The 22,764-nt window shown below is 37.8% G+C and overlaps 1 protein-coding gene across 3 annotated transcripts in view; it reads left to right on the top strand.

Moving 5' to 3' along the window:
- Smg1 (SMG1 nonsense mediated mRNA decay associated PI3K related kinase) overlaps positions 1–22,764 on the top strand; it is a 100,420-nt gene that overhangs the window by 15,555 nt on the left and 62,101 nt on the right. The window contains exons 2-10 of one of the 3 annotated variants that reach the window (XM_076941546.1): positions 10,741–10,798; positions 15,130–15,293; positions 15,606–15,761; positions 17,171–17,307; positions 18,675–18,733; positions 19,554–19,767; positions 20,913–21,038; positions 21,454–21,526; positions 22,387–22,484. In XM_076941546.1, the coding sequence (XP_076797661.1) occupies positions 10,785–10,798; positions 15,130–15,293; positions 15,606–15,761; positions 17,171–17,307; positions 18,675–18,733; positions 19,554–19,767; positions 20,913–21,038; positions 21,454–21,526; positions 22,387–22,484 (1,041 nt within the window). In that variant the 5' untranslated portion in view covers positions 10,741–10,784. The remainder of the gene's footprint in view (positions 1–10,740; positions 10,799–15,129; positions 15,294–15,605; positions 15,762–17,170; positions 17,308–18,674; positions 18,734–19,553; positions 19,768–20,912; positions 21,039–21,453; positions 21,527–22,386; positions 22,485–22,764) is intronic. The other 2 variants (XM_076941543.1, XM_034505599.2) reach the window with 2 other exon arrangements.

Below are 22,764 nucleotides of genomic sequence, written 5' to 3'. Positions count from 1 at the left end.
ATTTGGCCTTTTGTTTCTGGCTAATGTCACTTAGTCTGATGTTTTCCACATTAACCCAAGGTGTTATGTATGTGAGCACTTCATTCCCTCCTACTGCTGAATCATATTCTGTTGTGTGATGCCTTACAATAGACATATAGATGTCTACCTCTTGGCTAATGTAACTGTTGTGGTAGAACTTTGTGTGTGCTTTTATCGCAACATGTATTTTCAATTTTGGGCATATACCTTGAGAGAGATATGCTGGACTACATATAATTTTCTCCCTTTTGAAGGATGGTCAAACTGTTTTCTAAAGTGTTTCTAAGTATTTTACATTTCCACAGCAGTGCAAAAAGGCTTTAGTTTCTCTACATCCTCATAAAACCTTGTTCATTTTTATTTTCAGTTTTAAAATTCTGATTATTGTAGTTAGTAAAATTTCCTTGTAGTTTTAATTTGCATTTTCCTAATTATAGATATTAAATGTTTTCATGTGCCTTTGTCTTTGTCTTTCCCTTTCCTCCCACCTTTATTTCTTGTTCTTGAGTCAGGTCTGCTGTGTAGCTGGGCTGCCTGTATCTTGTGCTCTTTCTGGTTTTCCTACGAGAGTCTCCTGAGCCTATGCTTCATAGTGAAATTAGATCTTTGTAGGTAGATATATTGTAGTTATACCTTTAAGCTAAAAGACAAAAACTTAATAGATTTCTATCAACCATCATCTTCTAAACTCCCATCCTTTCTTCTGGCTTCTTTTCTCCACGTAGCAAAAACTGCATTTGTTCTTCTGTTTCGAAGAACATGTGGTGTAAGATAGTGCCTCCTGTTTAGTGGTAACATCTCAAAGAAGTGAGCAGCTGAAACCATCCTATAACTAACTAATGGGTGTGTGTGAGTTTGAAGAAGGAGCTAATGGTGAGATTTTTTCTTTTTTCTGAAATTACACACCAGTTTTACACCCTGTCTTAGTCACTGCTCTGTTGCTGTGAAAAGACACCATGACCAAGGCAACTCTTATAAGAGAAAGCATTTAATAGGGGACTTGATTGCAGTTTCAGAGACTTAGTCTATTATCATGGTGAGGAACATGGTGGCATGCAGGCAGGCATAATGCTGGAAAAGTAGTTAAGAGCTACATCCTGATGGGGGGGTGGGTAAGGTGGGGAGTACTGAACCTGGTGTAGGCTTTTGAAACATCAAAGGCTACCCCCTAGTGAGACCCTTCTTTGAGCAAGACCACACCTACTCCAATAACTCCACACTTTCTTATCCTTTCACATGGCTCCATTCCTATGTGATTAAGCATTCAAATATGTGAGCTCATAGAGGTCATTCTTAATTCAAATCACAACAGCATTCAGATTATTCAATTTAGAGTAGTTTTTTTCTAGATTGATTCATTTTGAGACTGAGTCTGCTCTCTTTATGTAGCTCTATCTGGACTGTAAGTTAGACACCTGCCTCTGCCTTCTGAATGCTGGAACTAAGTCATGTGCTACCATGCCTATCTAGATTATAGATTCTTCGAAGAGTTGGAACTATCTTTTGTATTCTTTTAATGCTGTATGGAAGTAGAGATCAGAGGGCAACTTGTAGGAATTGGTTTTCTCTTTCCAACATGTGCTCCTGAGGTCAGGGATTGAACTAATGTCATCAGGCTTGACTGTAGGTACCTATACTTACTGAATCATCTCCCCAACCCTCTTTTGTAGTCTTTAGCTCTCAGTTCTTTTTGTACAAGGTCCAAGAAAATGTTGGTATTCTTTCTTCTTTGTTTTGTTTGACAGTTAGGAACTGAACCAAGGTTCTCATGCCTTCTGTGCTACATGCATTATCATAGAGTTAAATTCCCAGCTTAGAAATGATCGCAGTTGAACTGCAAAGTTGAACAAAAAGCCCCAGTGACATAATTTAGTCAACAGGTAATTTTATATGCTGCCTAGGCATTGTTGGTACCTAACAGGCGTCTGCTCTTCTGATGTTTTACACTTTATAGAGTACAGTTAGTAAGAACTGAGGGAAATCCATTAGGTCTTCTGAACTGCACAAATATTGATGGCTCCTAAGGAAACTTGGGAATCTGAACTTTGACAAAGGAAAGTTGAGTGAGTGAGGCTTGGGAAGATAACGAGAAAGGCTGAGGGAACAAGGATTAAGGACAGTGCTGTTCAGGCAGGCAGAGACTAAATTCTGTCTAGATGCCAAAAAATTAAAACTTGAGATAGAAGATGATTTAACTTGGAAAGGAACATGTACAGGATGATGATGAGAGTGTGACATTAGTTTTGTGCCTTGGAATTATTTCCAAGAAAGGGGGGGGGCGGGGCAGGGAACTGAGTATTGGAGATGAGATATGTAGTCTGACAGATTATATAGTGCCTTTTATTAGAAAACACCTGAAGATGGCATTGCTTATTCTGTGGGGATGCTGGGAACAGAGGAGTCAGTTGTGTTTGAGGTGTTAAAACATTGAGGGTTTTTTTCTTTGTTTTTGAGTTAAGGTTTTACTATATTGCCCAGACTGGATCTAGCTTCTGAGTTCAGGTTAGCCTCTTGCATCTGTCTCCCAAATAGCTGGACTGCAGATGTGTGCCCCTGTGTCTAGCTTGAGAAGGTGAAATATACAGGCCAGATACTCAGAATGGATATATAGTGAGACCTACATATGCAAGTTGATGATGATATGCAGATGATACTTTGTCAGCAAGAATTAATGTCAGCAAAGGTTAAAGAGAGTACAAATCAGATGGCGTCCCAAAGGGCTTAAGGCTAGGCCTTTAAGGGTCTGTTATTATTAGTAGTTTGGCAAAGGAGCCTGTGAGAGGATTAGGAGAATCAATTGTTCCATTCTCTCAAGATCTGATTGTAAGTATTGTTTTATGAATTAAGAAAATTAACCTATGTGTATGTGTGTTTTCATGAATGTTATAGTGCCTATAGAAACCTAAAGAGGATTTTGAATCTCTTGGAGCTGGAGTTTCAGGCAATTCTGAGCTGTCAGATGCAGGTGTTAGAACCTAAACTTTGGTCCTTTGGAAAAACAGCACAGTAATTCTTAACATAGCTAAGCTCCTTCTCCAGCCCATAATATAAGAATATTTATTTATTTATTTATTTATTTATTTATTGGTTTTTCCAGACAGGGTTTCTCTGTGTAACCCTGGCTGTCCTGGAACTCACTCTGTAGACCAGGCTGGCCTCAAACTCAGAAATCCACCTGCCTCTGCCTCCCAAGTGCTGGGATTAAAGGTGTGCCACCACCACCCGGCAATATAAGAATATTTAAAAGAGTGAGTTTTCCATTTTTTTTTTCTCATCTCATTTTTCAGGCAAAACTCATAACTCTACTTGTAGTCCTGTGAGAGCCTGAGAGAGTGAGATTTGAGACTTGAAAATAGATCTTGGATTTAGCAACCTGGAGGGCAGAGGCATGAGCAGAAGTCACATCAGGTAGGAGTTGAGAAGCTGGAAAGGGTGAAGAAAAGGGTGAGGGGAGTGCAGACATCTTGGATAGGTTGGTCACAGGGAGCAGATTATGTGGTACAGGGGCAGGTGGGCTTGATGGAGTGTGTGTGTGCTCTTATACCTTTTAAATGAAAGACATTAAGTTAGGAAATTTCACGTTTAGGAAGAAAATTTAGCTGTTGGAAAGAGAAGTACCTGAAAAGTTGAGAGGAATTAGAGGAGATGGAGATAGAGGATTGAATGCAGATATGTTATCATATGTCTCTTCTTGGCAAAGGTTGGAGTCTGTGTATGGGTTGTTTAGGAGCATGTTTTGGAATCAGAAGAGAATCAGAAGGAGGTCTGGGTAGTTTGTTGGCAGTGTTAGGTTTCTGAGTGAGTAGTTGATCATCAGATTTATTTGGGGTTGGGGTTTTGCCATCTTGGTGTGAAGGAAATCATAAGCAAGATTAAGGAACTCAGTTGTGGTAAATCTCCGACCCAAATAAGTCTGGTCAAGAAAAACACAACTCAATATTCATGGATATAAATTCTAGATTGGGCAGATTTACCACTGTACTACTCTATTCCCCAGCTATGAGATCCCTTATAACTTGTGATTTTTCTAGGCCACGTTCTCCTCCTCCTCTGATGTCTTTCCACCTCCGGCTCTTCTGTAGCTCCCATAGCTTCTCTCTCCTTCCTCCTATGACTCTTCCCCTTCTGACTCCTCCCCTTCTGACTCATCCCCCTAAGCCTTTTTCTCCACCTTCCCTTCTACTGTCCAATCACTGGCTCCAGCCTTTATTTTACAAATTCAGTTGGACAGAATGTTCACAAGAATACTGATTCACTCCTCCTCTGCAGCCCCTCCCAGGAAAGTGGAACTACCATCAAAACAGGAGGCTGGGGCTATTTACAACACTTCCCCCTTTCTGTCCAATGAAGACTCTTTTCTCTTGGATATATATTGAACACAAACTATATTACCATGTTGTAATTGTTAAAGTACAAGATAGACCTAATACCTAGTCCATCATTTTTGTTAACTAAATAGAACCTCTGTCATCTCTCCCAACTAAAAGACTTAGTTCTGAACTTGGCTTATATCTTGTCTTCAGAATGAACAACATCTGAAAACCATCTTCTCAAAGTAAATAGCCTGGGTTGACTGTGAGACTATACATCTTCAACCCCATCACAAATTTAGAATGACTGAATTAACTGAAGATATGGGAAGCACAAAGCGTGGCTTCTAAAACTTAGTCAATTTATAGAGACTGCTGAACAGTTGGACAGTCTCTTACTTCAAAACGTTGGAGTATCTGGTCTTTAGCCTTTTGCCTAGGATCATCTGACAGACCTAGTAATGTAGAGTTATTAAGGGCTGATTACTCTGTCTTGGCAGATATAATCAGTCAACTATTTCCCAAGTGTGTCCTTTTTCTGTACAGTATTTTGTCTGTAGATGAAAAGAAGCAATTCTTGTCTAGTGGCTGTCTCATCACAACTGGAGTAACTCTAAAGATGTTCAATTTCTTCTTAGAATCTAAGACAGGGAAGCTGTCAGGAGCAGACAGGACTCCAATAAAATGAACGTTTATACAGGAATGTTCTTTCTTTCTTTTTTTTTTTTTTTTTTTTTTTTTATTAGATCTTTCATTTACACTTCAGATACCATCCCGTTTCCCCATTCCCCCCACCCCCCTACAGGAATGTTCTTAACATCAATTCTGTGGACTTCTGTTGTTTTTGAAAACCAGCTATCTATGTAAAGCAATCTGAACTGTTGTCTGTTAATTCCTTTCTGCTATTTCTAATTAAAATCTAGAAAACACCCTAACAGTAAGCTCTGAGCCATGTAATTGTTACAGGCCCAGTTGGGTACTATTAAACAGATACCATCTATGATTCTCCAAGGAAAGAACAACTGCAAGCTCCATACCTGGAACTTTCCTGGATTCTACCCTATGTGTCCATTGCTAACATTAATATGAATACTTTCTGTGGTAATAAACTGTAAGCCTGATATATAAGGACTTTATTTGCAACTAGCATCAAAAGTAAGGACAGTATCAGGGACTATACTCCCTCTACCTGTACCTACATTAAAAAAAAAAAATACTTAATATACTTAATATACTCATCCAAAAATTATAAAACTCTTCTTTAAAAAACTATGTTTATGTTTAATTAAACAATGTTGTTTCATTTCACAATTATAAATGAATTTACATCAACTTTGCAATATTAAAAATGTACTCACTACAATTTCTTGGTAAAGTATAATTTTAATAGCACCAAATAAATGTGCTTCAAATACCCTGTTTGTTGACAGCTAATCTGATTAAATGGAATGTATACTCACTAAGAGGAAATTATTTTAGGTTGTAACCGTTGCTTCATGTGCATAACTGTCTTCAGAGAAAAGGCTAGTAAACACCTCTCACATTCCTTTGCTCTGCTGTAATCTATAAGAAGACCTTCAATGCTACACAGGTTTAGAGACTGTACTTTCACTCTAAGAAGTGCTAACACAATGAGCTCCTACTAAGAGCAACAAGCCTAACCAAAGGTTCACATCTGAAAAGCCCCCACATGAGTGTGTTTGAAATGCTTTGTTCCCATCTGATAGTCCTATTTTGGGAGATTATAGGGCTTCTTGAGCAGGAAATCTCAACCTACAGGTGAAACTCTCTTGAAGGTCAAAGGACTTTCACAGGGATCACCTTAGACCACTAGAAAACACATTACAACTCCTAACAGTAGCAAAAGTACTCTTATGTAGTAGCAACAAAAATAATTCATGGTTAGGAGTCACCACAACATGAGGAAGTGCATTAAAGGGTTCTAGCACTAGGAAGGTTGAGAGCCACTGCTTTAGGACTTCACTATAAGAAGTGGGTCATTGAAGGCAGGTCCTTGGGAATGTATTATCCCGGAGGCCTTCCTATCACACTCTTCTACTTTGGCCACCATGCCTATACTGCCACGATGGATTGAAACATTCTGAAACCATGGGCCAAAATACATCCTTCCCTTGAGCTGCTTTTGTCAAATACATTTATCACAACAGTGAGAAAAGTAACATCTACCATCTCATTTCATCTTTACCACACCCCTATTAATTGCATTTTATGGGGTTGGGTGACTGAGGTTCCCTAACTGACCTGAAGTTCCCAGTTGTACTAGTGACTACAAGCTTTTCCCCCATAAATCCAAATTTGCCTCCATATGCACATACAGCCTTTTCCATTTTCATTAGACAATAAGTAAAGCTTCTTCCTAGAGAAGTCACCTTAGATTCTAAGTTTCACCTGTCTCCCAAACACCTTTACCTCCTGTAGGCCAGATCTTCCACTTCACCACTCTTCACCACACCACCTGCAAGAGCACATGAACAACACTACTGTACAAGTAACTGGACTTCTTTCCTTCTAAAATTCTAGTCAGGCACACACATGGAATCCTGGCTCTTAGGAAGTGGAGGTAGGAGGATCAAGAATCAAGGACAGCCTCACCTACACACAGCAAATTGAAGAGCAGACTGGGTCACATGAGACCCTGTCTTACACATCCCATCCCATCTCATCAGTAATTGTCCAGATTCTTCACAGCCAGGTTCCTCAAAACTCCACCTTAGCTTCCACTTACTTTTCAGATCACCACACCCACCTCTAAGAGCTGCCTTTCAGCTCTCTCTCCCTCCCTCCCTCCCTCCCTCCTTCTCTCTCTCTCTCTCTCTCTCTCTCTCTCTACCTGTGTGTGCGTGTGCATGTGTGCGCGTGTGCACTCATGCATGCGTGTTTGTTTTAAAGGCAGGGTCTTTGTCCTGGAACTTACATAGACCATGCTGGCCTCAAACTCAGAGAGGTCTGCCTGCCTATGCCTCTAAGTGCTAAAATTAAAGACATGTACCATCACGTCTGACTTCATTTCACTCTTTTAGCTAAAGCCCATAGTTCATTCTTCATTTTCCAAATGTTCTTTCTCAATGCTGCTCTGCCTGGTGTCTTGTTTGGTTTGATTCTTTAAAGTAGCTGCAGCTACAATGGCTCTGTAATTCAATCTAATCCAAACAACCTTTTACTCACTTCCCCCCTTAGACTGTGACATAATAGCCTTGCGGAGTTCTGTTGTAGACAGCCCCAGCCTCCTGTTTTGATGATAGTTCCACTTTCCTGGGAGGGGCTGCAGAGGAGTGAATCAGTATTCTTGTGAAAGTTCTGTCCAACTGAATTTGTAAAATAAAGGCTGGAGCCAGTGATTGGACAGTAGAAGGGAAGGTGGAGAAAAAGGCTTAGGGGATGAGTCAGAAGGGGAGGAGTCAGAAGGGGAAGAGTCTTAGGAGGAAGGAGAGGCTGTGGAGGAGCTACAGAAGAGCCGGAGGTGGAACAACAAATTGGCGCCCAACATTTTTAATATTGCACAGTTGATGCGAATTCATTATAATTGTGAAATGAAACATTGTTTAATTAAACATAAACATAGTTTTTTTAAAGAAGAGTTTTGTAATTTTTGGATGAGTATATTAAGTATATTAAGTTGTTTTTTTTTTTTTTTTAATGTAGGTACAGGTAGAGGGAGTATAGTCCCTGATACTGTCCTTACTTTTGATGCTAGTTGCAAATAAAGTCCTTATATATCAGGCTTACAGTTTATTACCACAGAAAGTATTCATATTAATGTTAGCAATGGACACATAGGGTAGAATCCAGGAAAGTTCCAGGTATGGAGCTTGCAGTTGTTCTTTCCTTGCAAATAAAGTCCTTATATATCAGGCTTACAGTTTATTACCACAGAAAGTATTCATATTAATGTTAGCAATGGACACATAGGGTAGAATCCAGGAAAGTTCCAGGTATGGAGCTTGCAGTTGTTCTTTCCTTGGAGAATCACAGATGGTATCTGTTTAATAGTACCCAACTGGGAAGCTTGCTCCAGCTTTTGTGGGAATTTTTATTGAAACTCTGTAGCTAATTTTTTTTTTTTTTTTTTTTTTTTTTGGTTTTTCGAGACAGGGTTTCTCTGTGTAGTCCTGGCTGTCCTAGAACTCACTCTGTAGACCAGGCTGGCCTCAAACTCAGAAATCCGCCTGCCTCTGCCTCCCAAGTGCTGGGATTAGAGGCGTGTGCCACCACCACCACCAGGCAACTCTGTAGCTAATTGCTTGCATAGTTATCTTAGTTTCCAACCCTCTGGAGTTTGATCTATGTAATTCAAATGTTCTACTAAGTCATACCATTCCACTTTGTGGTGTGGCTTAGATTCCTCCAGGTGAACAAAAAGAGCCTTCCTAGGCATGGCATTCCAAGATTTTAGAGACGAAATAGAATCCATGGCTAAAAGCTAGAGCTTCTTTGGGATAAGGTAAAAATATATTTTGTTTTCAGTCAGTCTAGACTTACTAGGTACTAAGTTACAATAAAAATAGGTAACAGAACTAATAAGTAATTAAAATTTGGTATTATAATTTGGTATTATAGTCACTTAGTACTATAGTTAAGGAAAATTTACCAAAAAATTGTATTATTTACATCTTTAATATAGCAAAATTGATGCAAATTTATTTATAATTTTGAAATGGAAAGACATTCTGTTAATTTGAACATACTACTACTACTATTTATTATTATTATTATTATTATTATTATTATTACTACTACTACTACTACTACTTTTGGAGATAGGGTTTCTCTGTGTAAAGGAGCCTTAGTTGTCCTGGACTTGCTTTGTAGGCCAGGCTGTCCTCTAACTCACAGAGATCCACCTGCCTCTGCCTCCTGAGTGCTGTGTGCCACCATGCCCAGCCCTGAATGCAAATTTTTTTTCAAGAAGAATTTTGTATAAATAAGTCTCTGAGGGTTTGGAAAGCTGGCTAGCTAAGTGATGAAGAGGATTGGTTACTCTTTCAGAGGAGCCAGGTTTTATTTCTAGCATTTAATGGTGGTTCATAACCGTCTGTGTAAACTCTTAATTCCAAGGGAAACTTATACCCTCTTCTGGCATTTGCAAGAATCAGATATGCATGAAGTTTACATACATACATGCAGGCTATAAAAAATAAAATTAAAGTGTCTGAGCTTCCCAAATAATTAATCTTTCAGTCTTAGACTTCTTTTTAGGACTATATTTCTAATGTGACAGTGGTGTTCTTGAAGCCCTATGCTTTTTGTTTTTTCTTCTTCTTCTTCATAAAAACATGTTTGAATCCAGGTGAGTAAGAGACTGTCTTGGTTAGTGTTTGGTCACCTTGACTCTATTAGATTGGCCTGAGGGCAAAGCCTGTGTGTGTGTGTGTGTGTGTGTGTGTGTGTGTGTGTGTGTGTTTGTTTGTGTGTGTGTAACCAGGGGAATCAGTTTCCTCCACGGTTTCTGCTTCACTTCTGCCTCCAGGTTCTTGCATTGGGTTCTTTCTCAGACTTCTCTCAGTGATGGAGTATAGCCTGAGAGTTGTAAGCTGAAATAATAATTCCTTTCTTTCCCTAGTTGCTTTTGGTCATGGTGTATTATCACAGGTGCAGAAAGAAATCCTAAGACATAGACATTATGGGGATTGTATTAGATTAAGCTTTAAAAGATACATCATTTTTATGCAGAATGAGCTCCTGGCATTTCCTTCAGTTGTCTTTTGCATATCACTGTTGCAGAGAGTATATATTCTTACCTCATTGCTCTCATTTCCTGGTTTATGTCCATTACAAATTAGCTCTAGCCATGGGTGTGAAATCTCTTCAGCCCAGGTTAAAAACAGCTTAATGTGATGATGCTTATTCCAGTGGCACCACTAGATGTGGTGTTTGCATCAAGTCATTTTAGGGTTCTTTATGGAAATGCTTCCTCATAGAGAATTTCCTGACTTCACACTTTCTAGAGGTGGCTTTTTGTGGGGAATGGGGTTGCTCTATGTAATACTTATAGGAGCTGGATACAGGAGATACTGTCTCATATCTGTGGCTGAAGATTTGAGTCACCTGAAGTGAATGGCCTTCTAGATTTATATTTTTTCTGGATTTTGAATATAGGTAAATAAAATGATTGGTGACTGTATTCACACAGGATCTTTCTATATGTTACAGTTAAAGTTTAAGTTCTTATGGGCTCACTTTTTTTTTTTTTTTTTTTTTAATAGCCACTTAAAGAATCTTTGTCCTCCAAGGCAGAGTGGCTTTCCATTGGGATTTTTTGCTTCAGTATTTGAATTTACAGTGGCCATAGTTAATGAAAAGCATCTAACCCATGAGTGAGATTTGCTTCATGTTTGAACAAATGTTTTAACCCGCTGTCTTCACTAATACTGTAACTGCTGTCTTACAGATTGACTTGATGCAAAACACCACAAAGGCTCCATAGTACACAGTATGCGATTTTTGAGGTATGAGCTTTAGAAACTTACTACCTCTCATGTGGCATGTACAACAGGCGTAACTTCAGTTGGATCATTTTGGGGAAATTTATGCATTTCTTCTTTTTTCCTCTTCATATTTTTAGAGTATTAAAAGGACTGTGGAAATATTTTTGGATCCTTGTGAAGATTCTTAGTCTAACAGATATATTTTCTTTTTCCACTAAATTGAAACACTAATTCTGGTAGATAGATTTTTTTTTTTTTTTTTTTTTTTTTTTAAAAAGCCCTTCTAACTAGCTTGCTTAACACTGATTCCTGCCTCCTGGAGTTGAAATCTATATTTTCTGTTTTGTGCTTTGCTAAATCTTAAGTTTATTTTTTAGACTGTGGTGGTCTTGTCTTATTGGTGCTAACAGCCTAACAGTTTCTGAGACATAAGCAGAAGAGATATTGTAAAAGTTGCTGTTTCATAAAAATACTCAGCCGTTTTGTGCATTTTGTGTCAAAATACATGTGCTCAATGCTGGCTGGAAATACAAGTTTGCATTAGAAGATACTGACCAGGAAGGCATTTGGGGCTGTTCTCATAGGGTGGTTCTGGCCTAGTGAGTTCTTGTTATTGTTTAAGTTATATAAAACTAATTTTATGATGAAGAAAATTTCAGGGTTCATAACTTTTGGGAGTTAAAAACCTTTGTTTCTCATGAATTGGGAAATCACTCTTGGTTTTGTAAGCATAATGTGAAATCACATGAACCCAGACAGTTTAGAAACTTTTAGTAGCAGTACAGTGCTTAATTTCTTCATTGAAGAGCATAAGCTGCTTTACATGTAATGTAGGAACTTTTTATTGCATTTACATGTTCATAAACTGCTAATATATGCTTTTAGCTCGGAAAACTTGAGTTTATTTTGAATTATGGCCATAATTCTTACCGTGCCCTGCAAGCTATGTATTTGTTAAGTGTTCTGTATATGAGCTTTGTATGTTAGACTGGCATTAATTCACATTTTATACAAAAGAAAACAAAGGCCTGGAAAACAAGGGACTGTGCTGTTAAAATGCTAGGGCTGAGTCTTAACCCAGATATTTTTAACTTGCACAATCTGCAGTCTCACGTTTTTACAGAAAGTGCTAGTTAGGGTAGTATGGGCACCATGTGAGCATACTAAGAATAGGAAATGCCAGCATATGTAAATATTATAGACAACTTTTGTATATCAGAATTAGTCATGTTCTTATCTGATTTGTGCATTTACTAAATTATTTTTTTTTTCAGATTGAAGTAGGTAAAAACTCACTCTTAGACCCTCTTCTCCCCTCCCCCAACCCTGCCAGGAAGCCCATAAGCTCTCGATTTTTTTTCAGTATCTTTTGAGAAAGTAATAATGTATTAGTTGATTATGTGAACATTTAATATACTGTTTTTAGGGATACGAAGGATTACTTTTCAATTAATACATTTTTATGCATTGAGCATTAATTCTTACTGACTGACGTAATTCCTGTAATAAAGTATCTGCAGTGTCCCCCCCACCCCCGATTTCATGGATGATTTTACTTCTCTGCATTCGAAAAATTAGCTTCGTATGAGCACAGATTTTATATACTTGAAGAGGACAGTCTACCCTTAGCAGTTTTAGCTTGCTGTGTTGTGACACTGACTCAGACTCAGACTTTCTAGTTAGGAGTTCAGGTTTAATTGGACCTGTTCTATGTTCTGTATCAGCAGGAATTTCAGTAAGTACAGACCAAGGTGTCCAGCTTGTTGGGGTAAGAACACGGTGATAAAGTAAAAAAGAAGCATGTATGCAAAATCCTTCTGCCTCATGAGTTCTGGTTTTTGTTTTGTTTCTTCTGTGGTACTGGGTATTAAGCCAAGAACCTCCCCTTGTTTGTAGTAGGTAAGGAGCTCTAAACTGCCCTTTACCCTCTACTTGCCAATCATCAGATTTTTTTACTTTTATGTGCATAAGATGTTTTACCTCTACATATGTCTGTGTGAGGGTGCCAGATACTCTAGAAGTGGAGTTACAGACAGTTGGGAGCTGCTGTGAGTGCTGAGAATTAACCTCAGTCTTCTGGAATAGCAGCCAATGGTGTTTTTTTTTTTTTTGTTGTTGTTGTTTGTTTTTAAAAGATTTTATTTATGTATGTGAACACACTGTAGCTGTCTTCAGACACACCAGAAGAGGGCATCGGATCCCATTACAGATGGTTGTGAGCCACTATGTGGTTGCTGGGAATTGAACTCAAGACCTCTAGAAGAACAGTCAATGCTCTTTACCGCTGAGCCATCTCTCCAGCCCTGTAATTTTTTTCCCCTTTTTTGTGGGGTGGGGGAAGATGGATTTCAGGGTTTTTCTGTGTACCCCTGGGTGTCCTAGAACTCACTTTATAGACCAGGCTGGCCTTGAACCCAGAGATCTGACTGCCTCTGCCTCTTGAATGCTGTGATTAAAGGCATGCACCCCCCCACCCCCCACCCCCCCCAGACTTTGTGGACCACATGTTAGAAGGAGAGAATTGACTGCCACAAGTTGTTATTTTTAACCTTTATATGTTTGCTGTGGCACATGTGAGCCCATGTATATACCCACCACTGAGAGTCACACTCAGTAAGTAATTAAATATAATAAAAAAAAAATCACATCAGATTTTTATGAGGCAAGGTGTCACTAAGTTCCCCGGGTTGGCGCTGGATTTTGTGATCTTGCTTTTATCTGAGTAGTTAAGAGTGTAGGTTTTATCACTAGCCCAGAAGATATTTGTAATAGATAGAGAAATTACTGCTCTTACTACTATTATTCTTTAAAGGAATTTCTTTTTCTTGGGACAATCAAACAAGCAACTACTTATTTGTATTTTTCATATGCTAAAATAGAATATTTGGTTTTCTTCCATCTTGACAGTTTATGAGTGATACCTAGAAGAATAAGACTCATGAAATTCTTGTAGTTTGCCTTGCTTCTCTAGTTTACTGAAGAGGAAATTGAGACATAGAACTAATAGGAGCTAATAGGTGGATAAAGATGTTGAGTTTTGTCTTGGGCTACACTACTTGTTAGTTCCTAAGTGTCAGGTATTATTCGGCAGTAATTCCATTACTGATGCCGGCCTTCAGAGTCGGCATGTCTGGAGTCACCTTGCCTTCTCTTAACATTTTGTTTGTGTGCTGGCAAGATGTGTGTAAGTGCTCTTGTTGTCAAGCCTGATGACCTCAGTTCAGACTTTGGGGACCACATGTTGGAAGGAGAGAATTGACTGCCACAGGTTATCATTTTTAACTTTTTATATGTTTGCTGTGGCACTTGTGGGCACATGTATATACCCACCAGTGATCTCATATAATAAGTAATTAAATGTAATAAAAATTTAACTTTATTTCTTGTTTTTAAAATGAGTTTAGTTGGCATTCTTTTTGGGAAAGGTAGTAAAATATAACTGAGCATGAGCAAGATTTTCTTTTAGTTAGTCGTATAACCTACTTGTTTTTTCAAATACCAGTGCATATTTTCCTGCTAGATAATTGAAGATTCCATTGAGAGTTTGATAGACATTGCTACAGGCACTAACTTTACAAGGAGTTTGGAGCACACAGTCTCTTTCACATGCTGACCCTATTTTTTATTTATAACCAGGAAGACTGACCACTAAACTTTTTCTGGAAGGAGAGTGTAGGAATAATTACTTTTTAGAATCGTATCATGGGAGCCAATCCTTGAGATAGAGTGACCAGTTGTTTAGTTTTTCTGGGGCAAGAAGCATGCAAAACAAGAAACTCCTGGAGCTGAGGAGGTAGCTTTCTCCATAAAACAATTGTTGCATATGCACGAGGCCCTGAGTTGGACTCCTAGCACCCATATAAAAAGCTGGATGTGGTAGGCATGTTTGTAACCACAGCCAGGGGAAGCAGAGCTAGGCATATTTGTGGATCTCCTCCTTAGCCTTGTATCTCAGGTCCCAGCAGGAGACTCCAGAGAAGCAAAGTTAACAGCTTCTGAGGGGTAACACCAGAGCTTGATCTCAACCTGTCAATCTCTACAAATATGCATATATGTGCATTGGCACCTGCATACAGCTCCCTTCTGTGAAAAAAAGCAAATTAAGTAAATAAACAAATTAACATGAGTTGGTCAGTATAATCCAGGTGGCTCTTCAACAGGAGGGCATGAGTCACAGGGAGTTCATTGTTGACAATCTCTTTTCAGCTGAGAGACTAATTAATTAGACAATGGAGGGTTTGTATTGAGTTATGGCTGAGCATAAAGGTTAGAGGGAGAGATGCCATATAGCTTTGGCTATTACAATGTTTGCTTAAAGCTCTGATACTAATATTTTTTGTTTTCTTTTTCAGAACTGATAGTGCATCAGCCGACCCAGATACTTTAAAATACTCCTCATCTAGAGATAGGGGTGTTTCTTCCTCTTATGGACTGCAACCTTCAAATTCTGCTGTGGTGTCTCGGCAAAGGCACGATGATACCAGAGGCCATGCTGACATACAGAATGACGAAAAGGGTATATAGATTTTCTCCTGTTGGGGCATGTTTCTGGTTTAGACCTGCTTCTCTTTTCTTAATCCCCCCTGCCAGGTAATATCTGAGGTTCTTCCAGGCTACTGTCTCATTTATGCATCCAAAATGTGCTTAAAGCATCTGTCTGAATTTAACTTTTATTTCTCTACTTACCTTCCAGTGAAGGAATCAAAATGATTTGGAGTCAGGTAGCACAGGGGAGATGAGAGAATTAGGTTGTAAATGGGTAAGATCCCGTTAGTTGAGGGAATGAAACAGGGCCCTCTTAAGATAATGTAAACATTACTGTTTTCAGGTGGCTACAGTGTCAATGGAGGATCTGGGGAAAATACTTATGGTCGGAAGTCGTTGGGGCAAGAGCTGAGGATTAACAATGTGACCAGCCCTGAGTTTACCAGTGTTCAGCATGGCAGTCGTGCATTAGCCACCAAAGACATGAGGAAATCACAGGGTAAGACTTGGAAACCAGGGTTGAAAACACATTACCCCTGATGGCCATGAGCAGATGAGTGCAGCTGTGAATTGCAAAGCATGTAGATGGCAGCCATTTACACTATATTTCTGTGAACTGCTAGCTTGTAAGAAAGGGTTGCAGGTCTGGGTAATAAAGTATTTGTTTGTTTGTTTGAGACAGGGTTTCTCTTAACAACCCTGGCTGTCCTAGAACTCACTTCATAGACCATACTGGCCTAGAATTCAGAGATCCACCTACCTCTGCCTCCCAACTGCTGGGATTAAAGTTGTACACCATCATTCCTAACTTCTGGGTAAGATCTTAAAGGGTTTCTGAGTGGGTAGTGGATATGGTAAGTGGAGTCTTTTAAAAGTTAAATAAACCCATACCTTGCCTTCTCTTGCAGATTTTCCAATATAAATCAAGCGCTTTCAACATTCAGAATATTAAAGATAATGTGTATTCAAGCTAGACATAGTGGTGCATCTTTTTTATCCCAGCACTTGGGAAGCAGAGGAAGGACAGTAGATCTTTGTGAGTTCAAGGCCAGCATGGTTTACAGAGTGAATTCCAGGACAGCCAGAGCTATATAATAAAGAGACCCCTATCTCAAAAACAAAAAAACCCAAACATAATGTATAGTTCTTTCATTAAAGGGAAGTAAAATTTTATTGGTAAAGCTTCATACAAAGTTGAATGTCTTTTTTTTTTTTTTTTTTGTATATAAATGGTTTTATACAGTTGCTTTTTGCACAGTGTAGTTTGTTTTATGTATACTTTGTTGAATATTTTGTGTGGGTACAAATAGACCACCTTTAAAAAATGAATTTAACTTAAAAAAAAAAAACAAAAACTAATTTTTTGGGCTTGGGAGATGGTTCAGTGCTTAGGTGCACTTTTTACCCTTATACCTGGGTTTGATTCCCAACACCCTCTGCCCAAACTAGAGAAATGATAATGTGAACAAGAGGTTTCCTGCAGGGGCATTTCTTGAGAAATAGAAATATGGTCTTTTCTGCTTATAGAGACTTGTGAACTCAGAATAGTTAGTGGTGTTTCGGACTGCAGTTAATTGCCACCACGCCCCCTTTTACCTGGATCTTGAAAATAGCTTGAAATGGAACTGAAAAAAAAAAAAAGATTTTCTAAGCTCTTCTTTTTTGCTTTTTTAGCTGGTCTTCCTCAATGAGATGCTCAGTTTGCTGTGGGTTTTTCGTTCATATTATCTTTGACAAGAGTTTTTTTGGGGGGGGTCTATGGAACTGTAAACAGGCATTCTTCTCTAAATACAAAGAACGGAACAAAGGAAAGACCAGTATACCCTGGTTTTGATGTACTTTAGAATGCCTGATGTATACTTCATAGTTTTAGTATACTAGATGGCTACAAAATATTTATATTCACAGAGCGATCAATGTCGTACTCTGATGAGTCTCGACTGTCGAATCTTCTTCGGAGGATCACCCGGGAAGATGACAGAGACCGAAGACTGGCTACTGTAAAGCAGCTGAAGGAGTTTATTCAGCAGCCAGAAAATAAACTGGTGAGTAAATGTGCGTGCAGTTGCTGAGGGTTGTCAGAGTTTCCAAAGTACACAGTGGAGTTTTGTGTTGGGAGTTTTCAGCAGGGCTTGGTTTGCTTTTAGGAAAAAAATGAAGGGACTTGGCCTATGTTAAGGTACCTTGGAATGATAGGCTCCTAATGTGTCATTTATCTATGATAGCTATTGTTGGAGTCACTTTGGTGTCTTCTTTCATAAAGTCCATTAAAAAAGTTTTTTTTTGAACACACTTTAAGTTGTATATAGCCCTGCTGTCTGTAGGAGTTCTTTTTTTTGACAGTGCAATGTACCTCTATTTTTCATACATGTAGAAGTTTGGGGTATGTATTTTATGTATGTGAGTGGTCTAATAACCAGGAATCAAGAAATGGAAAAGCAGGAGAGATGGCTCAGTGGTTAAGAAAGAGCACTCTCTGTTCTTCCAGAGGTTCAGAGTTCAATTCCCAGCAACCACATGGTGGTGGCTCATAACCATCTGTAATGGGATCTGATGCCCTCTTCTAGTGTGTCTGAAGAGAGAGACAGTATACTCATATACATAAAGTAATTCCTTAAAAAAAAAAAAAAAAAAAAAAAAAAAAAGGAAAAGCTGGGCATCCCAGGTTAAGGATGTCTCTTGTGAGTTTGATTTCCAACATTCATGTTGGGCACCTCACAATTGCCTGTAACTCCAGCTCCAGGTGATTGGACACCTTTGGCCTCCAAAAGCACTTCTTGAATACGCATGCACTTTGAAATAATAATGGAAAAGCCCTTAAGACAAATTTCAAAAGCAGTTAGACTATTTCTCCACTGTTAAGTAATTTTCCTGATGTTAAGAACTTGATTCAAGAGAAAATTACAAAGACTAATACATTAAGGCTCCTCCCCTCAAATTTCATTATGAAAAGCCTGAATATAGAGCCAGTAGAAAGATGTGTAGTGAAGCTCATGCTGTCAGCCCTAGATTCTGTCATTGCTATGTTACTGTAGTCCTTTATTACCTCTCTCAATCCCCTTGTCATTCCATGTAAATGTTCTCCAGAGGCTGTCAGTTAAATTGAGCTTGAATGTATCTCGGTACTGATTATGACTCTTATTTCCTGTAAGTCAGTTTCTTTCATAGCCTGAAGGGGGAAACATGCCATCCTCGTGTGATTGAGGATTCTACTTGAAAGAGAATCACCTTTCCTAAATGTGGAAAGACAGGAGCAGATGCTTTTATGAATGAAAGCTACTGTTACAGAGAGTTTTAAAACATGTAAATTGAGATGTTGTATAATTATAATCTGAATGGAAAGATAAGTTAAAGAATGTATGCAGTGCTGTTTTTAAGTAGAATCTGAAGTTTCTATATATATTTTTTTAAGGTACTAGTTAAACAGTTGGATAATATCTTGGCTGCTGTGCATGATGTTCTTAATGAAAGGTAAGTAATAATGGTCACATTTAGGCGACTTTAAAGGTTATTATAAAAACAAACATGATAAAACCCTGGACCACATCACTAAGTCTTCTAAACTTGTTATATATAAGTTAATTATTATTGAATAAAAATGGAATCTACTTGAAAGAGAATCTTCTTTCCTCAGTATTGACTTGTGGAAAGACATGAACTGATGCTTTTATGAATGAAAGCTACTGTTGCAGAGAGTTTTAAAGATGCTTAGAGAGCAAAGGGAAAGGGGAGCTTTATTCTTTAAATAATTTCTAGGCTTTGCACAGATGTTCAGTGATTCCAAAGAATTGCAGAATTGAAATATACTCAATTTACCAGATTACTGATGTTTTATTTTACATAATTACTTAATGCTACACTTAATTTTAAGTGCTATCCTTTTACGTTTGTGTGGTTTAGCTACTAAACGTTTTCTACTTTGGAGTCCTTGTTGGGTATTATAGAGAAATGGAGTGCATTCTCTAATAATTTCCTTACGCCTTTTTCTGTGAATCAGTTATAACCTGAAGCCTGGATTTTTAGCACTTCTGAGCTTTTTATTATTTCTTAGTAAATGATTTTGTAAAGAAATCTAATGTCTGATAAAGGGACTTTTTGAGTGTTGTAGAACTCATAGGATACAGATGTAGAATGGGTAAAATTCTATGTTTTTATTTAGTTTGAGCTTTGGAAAGTTATTTAGAAATACTTTAATACATGGGAGACATTCTTTTGTAAGATGCGTCTTTCATCTTTGAAAATTGATGCCTTTGTATGTTTTTTTGTTCCATTTGCATTAAAACAAACACAGTAGTAAGTTGCTTCAGGAGTTGAGGCAAGAGGGAGCTTGCTGTCTTGGCCTTCTCTGTGCTTCTCTGAGCTACGAGGCTGAAAAGATCTTCAAGTGGATTTTTAGCAAATTTAGCTCATCTGCGAAAGATGAGGTGAAGCTCCTCTACCTGTGTGCTACTTACAGAGCGCTGGAAACTGTAGGGGAGAAGAAAGCCTTTTCTTCGGTGATGCAGGTGAGAGCCAGGGACCCAAAATGGAATGGTGTGAGGTAAAGGGCACGCTTAGCTGCCTACTGTTGGACAGTATCGTTCAAATGAAGGACCTTTGAATTTGAATAAAGTTAGGTTTAAAGTAATTAATTTTAAGCATATGTCTTTTTATTTTTTAGAAGCTTCCCTGTGAAGTTGCTTAATACTAGAGTGACTTGCAGATGTGCAAGTAGGAACTCCACTGTGGGAGTTAGCATGCACATGTACTTACATTTGTACGTACATGTAAAAAAGAACCTTTTCTGTCTGAGGAAAGTTGCTTTTAGCAGATGTGTCAGTGATAGGTCTACTTTTCATTATATATTGTTAGTGGAAAGAAGACTGAATGCCATCTATGGTGTGCAATGCTAATTAACTCTCTCCAGATCCTTTTGATTAGAAACAAAATGCATATACTTTTCCTTAATGCAGATTAATTACCTAAAGTTTATTCTGAAAACTTTTTCCTTTTTGTTCTTTGTTGTTTTAAGAAAGAGTCTTCCTTTGTAGCCCAGGCTTTTCTAATCTATTTATTCTTGTTCCTGAGCCTCCCAAATACTGGAGTTAATGGCCTGTGTTACAGCTCCTAGCTTTACCCTACATGCTGAATTCTAGAGTAACTGAGATGTTTTAAAGAATTTAGTTTCTCAAGTACATCTTACTTTTTAAGGGGTGTGTTGGTGGGTTGAATTATGTATCCCTGCCTGGCATGGAGCTTTCTGTGTAGACAAGAATAGCCTTAAACTGTCAAGAGTTCATGTGCCACTGTGTCTGGTTATATCTTACTTTTGCATGTTAAATTCAGTCATAGCCATAGAGTTACTAGAGAATAACATATAGAGGAGTTATTTAGCACTATTGTCAGTTGATAAGATAGGAATAGTGTTAATAGCCATTATAATAGAGAGCAGTGTTGGTTTTCAGCCTAATATAATGAATGAGCTTAAAAAAAAATTAAAGCAGTAGAATTTTTATTTTAAAATACTAAGCTTGAAATATTTAGATAAAAGTGGTGGTATTTTGTACTCTATAGTTTTATATTTTATTGGTATCATAATCCATTGTGAAGCGAATCTTTTTATTTTCTTTCTACTTTGTCAGATGTTTATGATCTTAACTTTGTTTTTCAGCTTGTTATGACCAGCCTACAATCCATTCTTGAAAATGTGGATACACCAGAATTACTTTGCAAATGTGTTAAGTGCATTCTTTTGGTGGCTCGATGCTACCCTCATATTTTCAGCACTAATTTTAGGGTGAGTTTCTTATATTCTGTTATGTGTTATGTAAAGAAGTGGGATATCAGCTAGAAAATAAACTCCTGACCCTTCAGATATATGACCAGTGATGTTTTGGGAGGGAAGGAGTTGATTCGTCTGTTATCACAGCAGTGGTGATAATGATGGCAATGATGATTGTGTTACTTTTATAAAACATAATAATTGCACTTTCTTTCTGACATTAATACTTTCGGTATAGAAGGGAAAATTTTCCTCAGTGTCATGACTAACAGTTCTTTTATTCTGTCTCTGTAGCTCCCAGGTAAATTGAACAGATTTTTCTAGGGTCTTTTAATGTGATGTGATCTCACTGATAAAATAGCAATAAAACCTTAAAATGACTGGCCTCCTGTCTTTTTCTTTCTTATTTTTTATTTTTATCCTCATCAAGGATACAGTTGATATATTAGTTGGATGGCACATAGATCATACTCAGAAACCGTCCCTCACTCAGCAGGTGTCTGGTAAGTCTTATAGCTTGTGTCAGTCCTTGTAAATATTGTGCAAAGAGTTGATCTGATCTAGAAAAAAAGGGTTGTATATTACCTATCACTTGAATAGCTCTTGGTCTTTTTAAAGCATATGTATACAATAAATACTAGTTAAGAAAAAAAATAGAGATTACAGTGTAGCACCTGTGAGAATTTAAAGACTATCTCAGGTCATCTCTGTAGCATGTTTAGCAAGAGAAAGTCAAGAGATTGGAATACTCCAAAACAGAATAGAAGATTCTGGTCATAGGTTGTTGCTTTTCTGGTTATTTTACATGAGCCACAAATATTTGGAAGATTGTCGCATATGACAGAGAACAAATGATAGCTGAACTAATTTGTACATACTTGCTTATTTCACATGGTACAGTTTCTCTCCCTGTCTGCATATTTTGAAAAGAGTATATGCCAGTGAGGATAGATGGTGTCATTCCTGCTGTAAAGCCAAATACAGACCTTTGACAGCTAGTTTTGACCCTGGAGTAGAAAGCTGGGTTGATAGTAGATGATGGTACTTACACACACACACACACACACACACACACACACACACACACTCTCTCTCTCTCTCTCTCTCTCTCTCTCTCACATTATAAATATTAAATTAGCAAAAAATATGCAATATTTACATACTGATTTCTGAAGGTTGTTAATTTCTGTTATATTAAAAGATGCTTGAATAATTACCAGCATGCTTTTAGTGGCAGTTCTATGATACAGGTCATGCTTTAAGAGTAAGTAGCTTGAAAGCAGGGTTTGTTTTGAATTTTGGCACCCTACTTTTTTTTTTTTTTTTTTTTTTTAAATCTCAAAATTTCTTCTCTGATGTCAAGGGTGGTTGCAAAGTTTGGAGCCATTTTGGGTAGCTGACCTTGCATTTTCTACTACTCTTCTTGGTCAATTTTTAGAAGACATGGAGGCATATGCTGAGGTAAGTTGTAGAAAGCCAATTCTAAGTGATTCTTACAGTGTTAATAAAGAAAATTTAAAGATTTTAAGCAGAAGTAGATTTATTTTAAAAATAACTAAGACTGATATATAAGGAGGACTTAAAAGATCATTGAGATTGGATTTTATTTTTTATCTTTGGTATTTTCAAGTTAACAGGAAAAAAGTATCTAAGTTGATATCATGCAAAGTTTGAATATTCTTAATAGCAGATTTTTTTTTGAAGGCATATCCTACAGTTCATACTTTTTTTTTGTTGGTTG

This window comes from Arvicanthis niloticus, chromosome 1, assembly GCF_011762505.2.
Source record: "Arvicanthis niloticus isolate mArvNil1 chromosome 1, mArvNil1.pat.X, whole genome shotgun sequence".
NCBI lineage: Eukaryota > Metazoa > Chordata > Mammalia > Rodentia > Muridae > Arvicanthis > Arvicanthis niloticus.
This window is presented reverse-complemented; position numbering and strand designations above follow the sequence as displayed.